At 45.7% G+C, this 13,731-nt stretch overlaps 1 protein-coding gene across 1 annotated transcript in view; it reads right to left on the bottom strand.

The window, feature by feature from the left end:
- Positions 1-8,452: 8,452 nt before the first annotated feature.
- Positions 8,453-13,731, bottom strand: part of Slc44a1 (solute carrier family 44 member 1) — a 182,962-nt gene continuing 177,683 nt past the window's right edge. The window contains exon 16 of the mRNA XM_021199948.1: positions 8,453-9,344. Within this exon, the coding sequence (XP_021055607.1) occupies positions 9,330-9,344 (15 nt within the window). The 3' untranslated portion in view covers positions 8,453-9,329. The remainder of the gene's footprint in view (positions 9,345-13,731) is intronic.

Raw genomic sequence — 13,731 nt, 5'->3', positions numbered from 1 at the left:
TCCCGCCCGTCTGCGCCCAACCCGTGCGCGCCGCTGCCGAGCCGCGGTTGCCAGGGTGAAAGGGCGGCCCGCGGGAGGGTGGGGTGCGAGCGCGCCACGCATGCGCATGCGTGCGCCGACACCCGCACCGGCGGAGAGGATGGAGCGCTGCCTGTCCGCCTGCGTCTTCCTTCTTCCTTTTGCAGCTGCTTCTTTCCTTGCATCCTTTTTCCTGTGCCAACGCTGCGGGCCTTGCCATGAGCCATTGGGCACCCAGCAGCCAGGCCGTGCGGAGGGCCTGGGAGCTAGCTCTGTCCAGGACGCATCCCTCACCTGCAGCGTCTCTCCACTTAGCCTTGGTAGGCCAGGCCCAATGATCCAGCTGGAATAAACACGCTAGGATGGAGAGGCCACGGAAACGTGGGGAAGGGTCTTCATGGGGCGTGGTGGAAACCTTAAAGGGCTCTGGGACAAGGGATGGAAAGAAGTTACAGATGCATGGGTATGGGACCACATGGGCTTTGTTGCCTAGTCAACCTTGCCCGACTAGTACCTTGCTACCTTGTGAGCAAGTCTTTCTCCGTGATCCCGTGTCATCTATGAAATAGAATGAATGCAGACCTCGCGGAGGACTGTACAGCTTAAATCCTGTGTTTGAACTCCCCAGAGCATGGATTAAATGAGAGTGGGACAGCACATTAGAATCTGCTTAGGATGGCTGGAGCTGGCCGTGCAGACCAGAACGCTTGGGAAGAAGATTTGAAAAGGTTCTCCAGAGAGGCAGGCTTCTTCTCCACTTAGGTGACTCAAGAAAGAGTCCTCTGGGTGTTCACATCCTAATGGAATAAAAGGGAAACGAGTATGAATGAGCGTTAGGACCCGGTTCTGCCCTTCTACACAAATCCTCAGTGAAAAGGCCTGCTTCTCAGAGAGCTTACAGTCTAAGGTGGGAAATGACAATACAACCCAGGAGGCTGTTAGAAGAAAAGTTTGTAAGAGAAATCAGGAAGGAGGGACATAGATCAATGGGTAAAGCACACATGAGGACTAAAATCTGTATACCCAGAACCTGGTTCCCACATAAAAGCCAAGTGACCACAGACACACAACAGCACACAGGTGCCCACACATTGTAATAACCTCGACCAAAGCACACACGTGAAAAAATTAACAAAGGAGGAAATTGCATGATGTAAATGGAAGAAATGAAGTAAACAAATAAATTGCACAGAGTTAATAGACTCCGAAGAGGTAGGGTTCAATTTCCTGACATTACTCAGGAATGACCTGGGTAAGGGTTATATGAAAGAGTTTGAGAAAGAATATCTAGTCAGAAGGACAGTTAAGAATCAAGGCCTTGAAGAGGCATGAGCTGTTTTAGATGAATCATATTTATACTTCAATGTCTTATGTCTACTAGAGTCTTTCCAACTACACTGTGGTTTCTTAAGACCAAAACTTCTTTTACCATACCTGTATTCTGACCTTAGCAAAGGGCAGACCACACACTGTGCACTGAATAGACCTTTTTAGTTTGTTTGTTTGTTTGTTTGTTTTGCTCTGCTTTCTTTTTCCTGGAGATAGGGTGTATAGTCCTGGCTATTCTGGAACTCGCTCTGTAGACCAGTCTGGCTTCAAACCCAGAGATTCTCCTGCCTCTGCCTCCTGAGTGCTGGGATTAAAGGAGTGCACCACCACCATATGACCCTTTCTTACCTGAACAGAAATGCAAGGAATAAGATAAAAGACACAAAAGGAAACCAGGGTTTAGATCGGGCAAAGCAGACAATGCTTGCAGGCCTGGGAGTAAGGAGAGGAATGTCCAGCTTCACTCCTGCCTGCCAAAGGGAGGCTGGCATGCAGTCCTTCAGAGGAGCCAGCTCTTGATATCAAGGGAAGGGACTCTGCTAGCCAAGCCCCCTCAATTATATGGGGGAGACGTGACAGAAGCCAGGTATCCAACCACTAACCCAGGGCTGGTAGCTTGGAGGGCCAATCTCAATGCTGAAGTGGAGTCATTTTCTATGGCTGAGAAATGCAGCCCACAGGGGAGGACATCAGAGGTCAAACCGCCACCCTTGATTGACACCGTGGACCCATCCCAAAGGAAGGAAAGAACATTTGGTCTCATCTCCAAAGTTTCACATCACTTCCACCACAGGGAATCTCCTAGGCATGGTTTCAGTGACAGACACCACCACAACTGCAAGAAAGTGGGTTTGGGAGACACAGTCACCCTGCAGTATGATCACCAGACTGTCACAGAGCCACACCCTAGGAGCTCATTTCTGGCTCCTTACCCCAGTTACTGCAGCTCTTTCCTTTCAGGCCAGCCAAGCAGCCTGTGGATTTTGACAACAGCTGTACCCCATTTGACTTCTGTTCCCAGCAGATCTCTGGCTCTAGTTTGACGTCTGGCTTCCTAGGACAGCTCACCCATGACCAGTTGCTAACCTCGTTCTCAGCAGCCAGTTCCTTTGGGCTGTGATCTGTGTCCCCTCCAGCCTTCAAAGTTCTCTCACTACACTCCCTCACCAAGCCAGGCAGTTAGGCTACAAACCTGCCCACTGAGCCTTTGGACTACAGGCAAGCCGTTACCTTTCATGTACTTATCTTGGCATACCAAATCAGGTTAGGAAATGTTTTAGAGTAATGTTATTTTAAAGCAGTTCTTAAATCTTGACCTCAGGACTGACTGCATCAGCACCATCTGATAACTTCTTAAAAATGCAAGTTCTCAGGCCTTTTCCTCAGCACCAACAAAACAGAAACTCCAGGGTCAGGTCCAGTAACCCATTTTAACCAGTTCTCCAGATGGTACTAATGTAACTAACCCTTGGGAACCACTGAGGGGAAGAAAACTGCTTTTTAAAGGGGGGGCAAGGGAAGCTGGAGAGATGGCTTAGCAGTTATGAGCACTGGCTGTTCTTCCAGAGGACCTCCGCTCAGTTCCTAGCATCCACATAGCAGCGTACGACTGTAACTCCCATTTCTAGGCAATCCATTGCCCCTCCCTGACCCCTAAGGACACAAACATACAAGCAGGCAAAACACTTGTACATATAAAATAAAAATAAAAAAGTCCTAAGAGAACAAAGGGGCTAGAGAGATAGCTTTGTTGGTAGAATGCCTGCCACTCAAGCATGAGGACATAAGCTTGATACCTAGCACCCACATTAATAGTGTGGGGTATGGTGGCATGCTTGTAATCCCAATGCCAGGGAGATAGAGATAAAAGGATACCAGGCACTCCCAGGCCAGCCAGCCCAACCTACTCAGCATGCTGCAGAATTAGTGATCCTACCTCAAGTTTTCAGTGGAAAGCAATTAAGCAGGATGCCTGATATCAACCTTTGGTGCCCACAATCGTGGTACACAGATGCACATGTAGCACCTGTGCATACCTGTTGCACACAAACGTGATACTCACACTTCAAAGGAAAAGGGACAACAGGAATAATGATATACATTATTAGTTTCCAAATGTGAGCTTGTGGTTCTGAGACGTGCATGTAGTCATGGCATCAGCTCCAGCTGATGAGTGGATTAAGTGGAACAATTCTGGTCAGGTGATTAGCTGTGTCTGACATGTGATAAACATCCACGACAGCACCTGTGCTTAGTATCGCTTCTCATCTATAGACACCTAATTTTGTGCTTCCTGCATCCTTCTAACGAAAATCCAGATTCACCCCCACCCTGCAAGCCCTGGAAGCCCTGGGCACTCAGTATCTGACAGCAGCTCCTACAAAGGAGAGGTTGGCTATGCCCTGGAGGAGGCTGGTGGAGAGGCGGAGCAGTGCTGAGCGGTGGCCTAGCTCACACTTAGAGAGCCCTAAGGCACATAGGAAAGCAGCAGGCATAAACCTGAATGGTGAAGAGCCAAAGGAGCGGTGAGAAGCACAAGTCAAGTGCCAGCTCACAGCCTCCACAGACACATGGCACGGGTACAGTCACTGACTTCTGTCTCTGGGGTGTACACAGGAAATGATGTCACGGTCTCTGGTCTCTAGTATCCCACTGGTAGAATCCACTCCCGCTGCTGGAAACCGTAGGAAGATAGGTTTCCTCTCCAAGTGTCTAGAGTCCTACAGATACTTGCTGACTGGATTTGAGACCTGTTCCACTGAAGGTGTATATACCCGATAGTGTACACCTGGTAAAGCCAATGGCTGGAGAGATCATAGACCACAGAGCAGCTGTTCTCAACCTCCCTAATGCTGGGACCCTTTAATACAGTTCTTCATGTTGTGGGGACCCTCCAACCATAAAATTATTTTTATTGCTACTTCATAACTGTAATTCTGCTACTGTTATGAATTACAATGTAAATATTGGTGTTTTCCTACAGTTGTAGGCAACCCCTGTGAAAAGGCCCATCCCTTTTCATGGTCAAATTTCCAATGGTTCAACCCCCAAAGAGGCCATAACTCACAGGTTGAGAACTGCTGTCCTATGGAACAACCTACTACAACCTGGTTTGTTTTGCTAACCAGGTATGTTGTCAAACTAGTGATTTGTGTGCTTACCCATAGGTTGGCGCTGCTCTCAGCCTCAGCCAAAGATGCTCCTTGGTGCAGGGGCAGCAGAAATTCAGAGAGTTAGCTGGTCAGAGTGCTGAGAGGAAGTGACTGCTAAGGACTCAGTCCTAAGTGGGACATGCATGTCACACACACACACACACACACACACACACACACTCATGCTCTTGTCCCAAAGCTCAGGGAACATCATGGAAGAGGCACGGAAAGGATGGAGGAACCAGAGTTGTTTCTTCTGAACACAAGATGGCTGTAGCCCTCATGATCATACTCACAGCAGCTACTTACTTGCACAAGATCAAGCTAGTCAATGACTCCAGCACTGACTGGACAGGGGCTCATGAGGCTACACTCCTAGCTGAGGAGCTACTGGAAACTGATGGTTGCTGAGAGGGGAGGAGTCATGTTCCCTCAGGGGAGAGGCCTCTGATATGTTGTCATGTACATGCAGACATCAATAATTGAACTTAATGGGTTATTTAAAGCACACCCCCCCACACACACACACCACGGTGGGAGAGGGCGCCTGTGGAGAATTTGAGGGGTATTTGGAGGTGGATAATCAATACGTGTTATATGTGTATAAAATTGCAAAAGAAATCAATACGTAATAAAAGAGTCACAGAGGTCTAGAATAGACTGTTGAGGAGGAGATCCTCACCAGTGCCGATATCCAAGCAGAAGCCAATATCCAGCATCTGCTTAGCAAAGCTGTCCCAGGGGCTGGGGGACTGGGCACCGGAAGTGTGCCTGGTAGACACGGTATCACTGGAATCCCTGAGTGCCATCATTCTACAAGACTACAGGCCAATAACAATCCACCCCGTCTCTGACTCGACTCTGTAATTGCACCTCTCTTCAGAAAGTCTTCTGGAGTTCTTTTCCTTAGCCCCACCACACCCCACCCCAGTCCAAGAGCCTCTCTTAACTCCTACAAAAGAGATTACTCTCTTAAAAGCTCTATTTAGTTGTTTCTGTGTCACGGTGCGTGCTGGCCTACTTTACACTAGGTACCGGGGATAAAACCTGGCAGACACAAGAGTTTCCAGCGTGCACATCTGGCCCTGGACATGCTTCTGCACTCCTGTTCAGGGAATGACTGTGGACAAAGTCAATTCTCTTCCCATCCATCTCTTCATGAAAGGAAATCTCCCCAGGATGCTGGCCCCCAGCCACAAAGGGAAGGCTCACTGCTGGCAGTAGCAGCTCTCTTCTCCTTCTGCAGAAACTCTGAAATGGCATGAGCCAGGGAGAGCTAGGGACATACAGTGCCATGGTGTGTAACTGATGGTACGTACAGGTTCATCACCCAGACTCCAGTGCCCCACAACTGGAAATAAATCCCAGCTTGCAAGCACTAGCTGTGTGGCCAGGGCATACAGCGTACCCTCTCTATACCTCCGTTTTCTCATTTGCAGAATGAATGTATTAACAGCATCCCCTTAATAGGAAGTGTGTAGAATAATGCTTGATGCATAGAAAATACATAATGCATGTTACCTACATATTGTTATCTCCTTAAATAAGCCATTTTCCTGAGTACAGCCTCGGAGGATAATGGTTGTGTGAGTCCTTTGATACTACAGGGCTGTGACTGTCAGGTTAGGAGGGTACTGTGTCAGCCCTTCCTGAGAAAATAACACTCCTGAAGTGCCTTTCTCATTCCAAAGGTCAATGTGTACTTTTCCATGACAGGACAATTGAATTGGAAAAGTGAGGGCTGGTGAGATGGCTCAGCTGTTAAGAGCACTGACTGCTCTTCCAAAGGTCCTGAGTTCAATTCCCAGAAACCACATGGTGGCTCACAACCATCTGTAATGGGATCCAATGCCCTCTTCTGGTGTGAGAGAGGCTTGGAAGGTAGGAGATGTGTCAGGGAATAATAATCTTTGATTTGAAATTATAGTGTATTTCTCACCATTGTATGCGGTACACCATGACCTATCAGCAGACAGGAAGGGAAGGAAGGATCCTGACTGAGCCACAGACACAGCATGGGCACAGTAGGAAATGGTGGAAAGGGTGATGCCAAGAAAAAGATGTAGGACATGAATCAGGGACTAGAGAGGTAGAACCTTTTAATGTCCCAACAATAGGGAAAGGTTGGGAAAACTTTAGAATATATAGGAGGTGGAATATTCTGCAGATATGAAAACTTATCTCTGTGAAAAATGCATATTCATGTGGAAGAAAGCACTTTTGATATAATTTTAAAATTCCTGGATTTTTTTTCTAAATTAATTGAATACCATCTGTAGAAAAGAAATTAATACATCTGTTTCTTTTAGCTCAGGATTCATGGTATCATATAAGAAAGCCAAGCCTGCTAGGAGGCACCACACTGTCATAGGCTGAATGTATGTTCTGCCTCCAAGTCATTTGTTAAAAATTCTTCTCCTCAAGTACCCAAGGAGCTGTAGGGGGCTGCAACCCTATAGGTGCAACAACAATATGAACTAACCAGTACCCCCTGAGCTCGTGTCTCTAGCTGCATAAGTAGCAGAAGATGGCCTAATTGTCCATCATTGGGAAGAGAGGCCCCTTTGTCTTGCAAACTTTATATGCCCCAGCACAGGGGAACACCAGGGCCAAGAAGTGGGAGTGGGTGGGTAGGGGAATGGTGGTGGGGGGGGAGGGTATAGGGGACATTAAGGATAGCATTTGAAATGTAAATGAAGAAAATATCTAGTAACAATTGAAAGAAAAAAATCCTTCTCCTCAAAGTGATAAGATTAGGAGTTGGAGCCTTTGGTCTGTGATTATGTCACAGACACAAGGGCTCTTATGAATGAGATTGAGAAAGGAAAAAGGAGAGGAGAAGAGGGGAGGGGAGGGGAGGGGAGGGGAGGGGAGGGGAGGAGAGGAGAGGAGAGGAGAGGAGAGGAGAGGAGGAGGGGAGGGGAGGGGAGGGGAGGGGAGGAGAGGAGAGGAGAGGAGAGAATAGGTACAGAGAGACTCTGTCTTTCTAATACATGAGGATGTATGAGAAGGTGGCTGTCTGAACCAGAAAACAGTTCTCAACCAGACACTGAAGCTACGGCCAGCTTGTTGACCTTTGTATTTCTTCCTGTTACAAACTGGGAAAACTGGTTCTGTTGTTTATAAACGACACCATGTACAGTATTTTGTTATAGCAGCCTGAACAAACTAACACCAAAATCTACAAGTATTATGTATTTTCTTTTTCTGCTTTCTTTTTTTATTAGATATTTTCTTATTTACATTTCAAACGTTATCCCCTTTCCTGGTTTCCCCTCTGAAAACCCCCTATCCCCTCCCACCTCCCTCTGTGTCCCCTGCCTCCTAGACCTGAATCAGAACTACTTAAGTTAGCTTTGAAATATACATTCAAATTTAGCATAGTTTCCTCAAGGCTTAGAAACAAAGGGAGATGGGAAGAGAGATGATTAGAGATCAGATTGTCTTTGTTTCTGAATTCCAAGTCAGGATGGCGGGACTGAAGTCTGTTCTACATGGGAAACCACTTGTAAGACTGTGAATTGTTATTTTAGGACCTACTTTGGCAAGAGGAAAAGGAAGTTCATGAGTGAGAAGATTATGGGACGAGGAGTTTACTGGGGTTCCAAGATGGAGTTCTCAGCCCCCTGTCCCTTGCCTATCTTTCACTAGTTATAACAGTTCATCCCTGCAATCACGGTCCTTCACTACCTCGTCTACCAACATAACACCATCATCAGAACTGTGATTATACAGGGATTACCAAGTTTTCTGTTTTCAGTCAAGGGAAAATGTACTAAACTGTTCCTGATGAAAACTGTGGGCTTCCTTCCAAAGTCATCTTGGTCAGGGGCCCCCGACTTTCCTGCAAGGGCCAAATCATCAATATTTGAGGCACTGGGGATTTATAGGGTCTTTGATAAAATCATGTCATTCTGCCATTACAGAAAGAAAGGAGTCACAGACAATGCATAATGGATGTGGTTGTGTTCCCATAAAACTTTATTTACAAAAATAGGTGGGGACAGGAAGCTATGATCCATGGGCCATAAACAAACAGTGTTATTTTGCTTAGAAAATAATTCTGTGATTCTTCTGTGCTTCCACAACCCTCCCCCAAGACGCTTCCCATGCACATACACCGCCATACCCAGCCCAATTTGAGCCTGGGAGTGAGATCCATAGCGATACTACAGGGCAGTTATCTCTGTAGCAATAATGAGAAAAGCATAGCGTTAGAGTGGAGGGGCTCTGGAACTGAAATACTGATCCTATCGACTGTGCGATCTGACCCACAACACATGATCTCTCTCTCTCTCTCTCTGAGCATCTCATTTCCTCATCGTCAAAATGTCAATGATACCTACAAACTTGACAGGGCTTCATGAGGATTCAGTATTATGTCGGGCACCCATCCTAATGCTTAGCATGCAGCAGGCCCCCGGTAATAGTTATCAGCCCACAGGGACTCTGTAAATAGCAGAGTCAGAGAGGACAGACCCAGGATGAATGCAAAGAATTCCCCTGTGAGTTCTGACTGCGGGCGAGCACTCACTAGCTGAGAAGCAGGGCTTGACTCAAACATTACAAGGCCGGAAGAGAAAGCAACAATGAAGTTTGAAGACATGGCTGCAAGGCAGATTATTATCAAATGCTTCTGATTAATCATTAATTAGCTGCCCCCACTGTAGTCAATCCATTTGGCTGTTCAAGGTTGGAGAACCTTCTTGATCGCTGCTGCCATTGAAGTAATAAGATCCTGTCTTCCGCACAGACTCAACAGCTGCTGAGTGGGAGAGCCTTGTGCAAACAGCCTCCTTTGAGTCCATTCTTCCAGTCTGCAGGGACAGGTCACCTTTTCCTGAGCTGGAGAGTAAACACAACAAGAGAATGAGTGTTTACGAGCGTTTCTCTATTTGGAGAAGGAAACACAAGAAGAAGCAACCAACAATCCAAGATAAACAATGTGGGATAATCCTTAGATGTTATGAAATATTAAAGAGGCTGAATATAATCACACAGGAAGCAATAAATAAAATGAATGTCTGCAGCAGCCTGGGTTCAAATTCTACTTGTACCCTTTATCAGGTGTGATCTATGAGCAAACTCCTTAACCTTTGTGCTTACATTTTCCTGAGGAAAGCCGAACTGAGAAAAATCTGAGTTAAACTCAGAGCTGAGCTGACAAAACTGGGTTTATGGTGCCCTCAAAGACTCAAACTTGAAACTCAGATAAAAATGTGGCCTTTTCAAGCCTGGAGATCCACTAACAGAGGAGCAGTCCAGACCAAGAAAATGAGTGTTACCACAGTTCGCCAGAGTCCGTCAGACAGGGAAGGCATAAATGAGCTGAAAAGAGGGAATGCACCGCTGTGGTGCTGAAAGGAATGACCTTCTCCTTAGGGAAAACTCGTTGAAGGGTGGGGGATGGGGGGCCGAGAGGTGTGCACAAGCTATTCAGAAAACAGATGCATGAAGTGGAGAGAGAGAGAGAGAGAGAGAGAGAGAGAGAGGTTTATACATGTTGTGATGTATGTGATGTTTTGAGTGTATTGACTGTGATGTGTGTGTGAAGGGGTTGTATGTGCTGTGTTGTGTGTGTTAGATAGATAGATAGATAGATAGATAGATAGATAGATAGATAGATAGATAGATTTATCTATCTATATATATGATAAAGAGCGATCCTGCGGGTGGAGGAATGGTTCGCAGAAGGCACAGTAAGTGACAATGGGAAACGTGGTGTTCTGTATAGCGTTCTTATTCTTAGAGTCTCACTCTACAAATTTGAGATCATTTCTGGCAGTACTTAGGGTTGGGCATGTGATTCTGGTGAAATGCTGGGCTAGCATAGTCAAGAAATGGGGTTCTATCCATAGTGCTGGAGAAAAAACGTCTTAAAAATCCATTAGGACAAATCAATGAAGGAGATGTAATTGACAATTGTGGACTCAGCTTGACTCTTATGCAAGTTCAGGGTCAAGGGAGGACAAGTGGGAATGAGAAGTTAGTCCTGACCTCAACATGCAGGGAGATTAGGCTTGGATCAAGAAGACAGAAAATAGCTCTAAGACGCAGCCATTTCACGGAGTCTAAGATCCTCGGATGCACTGGCCTCTCTACATCTCTGCGCTAGCTAGGATCTGCTTCTCACCAGGTCCGACCCAGGCAGCGGGAAGCGCCACCACCAACAGCATCACTGATTCACTTCCGGATTGCAGTCTGGAGATGGCAGCGTCCCATTCCCGTGGCTGCCTCTTTGCTCAAGCGTCCATCTCAGATGTCTTCCCACTTTCAATGTACTTGGCAAATGAAAAATCAAATAAACCCTGGAGCACAGTTTCTACGACCCCAGTTACTCTCCCAAGAAACCGCAGGGCTCCTTGTGTCCTCCAGCATCTCCTCTAAGCTTTCTGTTCATGGGTCCCATGCTCGCGGTCTTCTAGGTTGGGACGCACAGCTTCAACCTTCGTGATCTTTCCCTACTGCTGAGAGTAACGCTTCCTATAATTAGACTGACATCCAATACTGATGGTGTTTAGTTAAGGTCACACAGCACAGACAGTAGGCTTAGCTAAACCTGTGATTTGTCTAAGATCAAGGAAAAAAAAAACTATTTTACTACTATTTTAAGTTTAAACTTTTATTTTAGAAGTTTTAAGAATATATTTTTAAAAATTCATAGAAGTAATGAAGCATTCTTATTACTTGTCACCTAATCTCTCCATTGTCACATCTCAGAACTCTGTGGTACATTGTCACAACTCCTGAGCCAGCACTGAGAGGTGGCTACTGGCTACTAACTGCACAGCATACTTTATTCAGATCCATTCATTTTCCTAATGTCCTTTTCTAGTCCCAGAGCCTATCCAGGAAACTATATCACATACAGATTGCCTTCTTTATATCTAAGGTAATTAAAAAGCCATATACCACCCTTAAAAATACTGTATAATCTGATTATGATTTGATGACACTTTGATGTTATCTTTCCCATATCCTTGACCATGAAAACATTTCTAACGCAGTCTAGTGCTTCACAAGGATGGATGAGAACACACACTCCTAAGGCACCAGTTCTGCTGGAACGCAGAACAACTTTTGACTGACACTCAAAGTTTAAGGCTCTAATAATTAGCTGTCTGAGAAAGTTTTGCTTACTATACAGTTTAGAAGAATGTCTGTCTGTTTCTCTGTCTGTCTGTCCGTTTGTCTGTCTGTCCGTTTGTCTGTCTGTCCGTTTGTCTGTCTGTCCGTTTGTCTGTCTGTCTGTCTATCTTGAGATAGGGATTTACTAGGTAGCTCAGGTTAACTATGAATTCATTATGTAGCCTGAGCTGACTGCTAACTTGCTCTTCCTGGAATTGTTTTGAAAACTGGGAATTTGAAAGGGAACAAGGTGAGGGGAGGTATATGGGAAGGTTTGGAAAGACTAAAAGTAAGGAGGAATAATGTAATTAGAGACTCAAAAAATATCTGGACACAGTGGTATAAGTGGCATAACTAAGCCTCTGAAACTGTAATTGCATGCTTTTGTATTGTAAGAGTTGCCATGGTCATGGTGTCTCTTCATTGCCATGGAAATTCTAAGACAGTTACTCTGAAAAACCTGATGGTAAGGCCTTTCTGATAAAGACAACACTCACTTATGTCATCAAATACGGAAAAGTCAAGCTGGTTCCCAAATAGAATCTTTACCCCTACTGTTCATGGTCCTGGAACGGTCTTTGCATGACACTGGAGGAGAACGGTAACCACCAATATCAGCTACAAATGCTGCAGCCTACAAGAAGGCGACTGGCACCGATGCTATGAGGTAACTAATTATGCTTTTGTTTTTTTGCTTTTTGTTTTTGTTTTTTTGGAGATGGGATTTCTCTGTCCAGCACTAGTTGTCCTCTCTGTAGACCGGCTGGCCTCAAACTCAGAGAGCCATCTGCCTCTGCCTCCCGAGTGCTAGCTGTACCACCACTTCCGAGCTACTAACCACATTTTAAAAATTGGATTTAAGGCCCACTCTATAGGCTGGAGCCCATACTGGGCACAGTTAAAGCACCCAAGAACCCTAGATAGGTCATAGGTCCAGGGGAAAACCTATTACTATTATTCTGCTAAGGGAACAGAACAATGAAGTGACTCCTAATGACATATGCTCTAGCTATTGTACCTCATTCATCATTCATCTCTCCCCAGATAAGCTTCTTGCAATAGATGGGACTCAACAGAGACCCAGAACTAGACAATGTACACAGAGTGAGAAACTTTGGAGTACTCAGTCCTAGTACCTTTACCAACCCCCTCCTCTTGGGGCTCAGGGAGCACTGCAGAAGAGTAAGTGGTAAGATTATAAGAGCCAGGGAGGATGGATGACTCCAAGCAAATAGCGTCTTCCAGACACAACTGAATGATGCACATAGGAACTCACAGGTACTGTGGCAGCTCGCACAGGGCCTGTGCGGACTAAAGCTAGATGAGGGGAAGTGGGTGTGGCCCCCCACCCTTACACCAGAAGCCATTCACAATGATACCTGCTGAGAAAGGGAAAAGTCAGCTTTCTCCAATGGAGTGGCACTGGATTGTCAATCAAATCCCAGGGCAAGTCCCTTGCCCAAGAGTAGTTAACCAACACAAAATGAACCCCATTTGTGTGTGTTTGGGGTGGGGGTGGCTTTTGTTTTATTCGACTTTTTTTGTCTCACTTTTTTGTTTGTTTGTTTTGATTTTCATTTTGTGGAGTTTTTTAAAAGAAGGAGAAAAAAACATAAAATTGGTCGGGAGGGGGGATTGGGAGGAACTGGAAGGAGTTGGGGGAGGGGAAGGAAAACATGATTAGAACACATTTAAAAACTGATTTTTTAAAAAATACATTGTATAAAAATTTTGATTAAATAAATGAGAGAGGGAAAAGCTAACTGGAGACTAAATAAGGCTCGGGGCCACAGGCCTTTAATCCAAGCACTCTGGAGAGGCTGGTCTCTGTGAGTCTGAGGCTACCCTGTCCTACATAGTGAGTTCCAAATTAGCCAGGGCTACATAGTAAGAGTGGCCCTGTCTAAGATTCTGGTGATGGTGGGAACCACACAAAGGGAGATAGGGAATGCCCATAAGTCAGGCAATGACTTAACTCCTTAACCCGTTCATTTCCCATTTCTCTAGTTACTGGAGCCTGTTTTGCTTCTGGGCAAGGAGCGATTTGCTGGTGTGGATATCCGGGTCCGTGTGAAGGGTGGTGGTCATGTGGCCCAAATCTATG

Source organism: Mus pahari, chromosome 6 (genome assembly GCF_900095145.1).
Source record: "Mus pahari chromosome 6, PAHARI_EIJ_v1.1, whole genome shotgun sequence".
NCBI classification, from domain to species: Eukaryota; Metazoa; Chordata; class Mammalia; order Rodentia; family Muridae; genus Mus; species Mus pahari.
The sequence above is the reverse complement of the archived record's forward strand: the minus strand, read 5'-3'. Positions and strand labels throughout refer to the sequence as shown.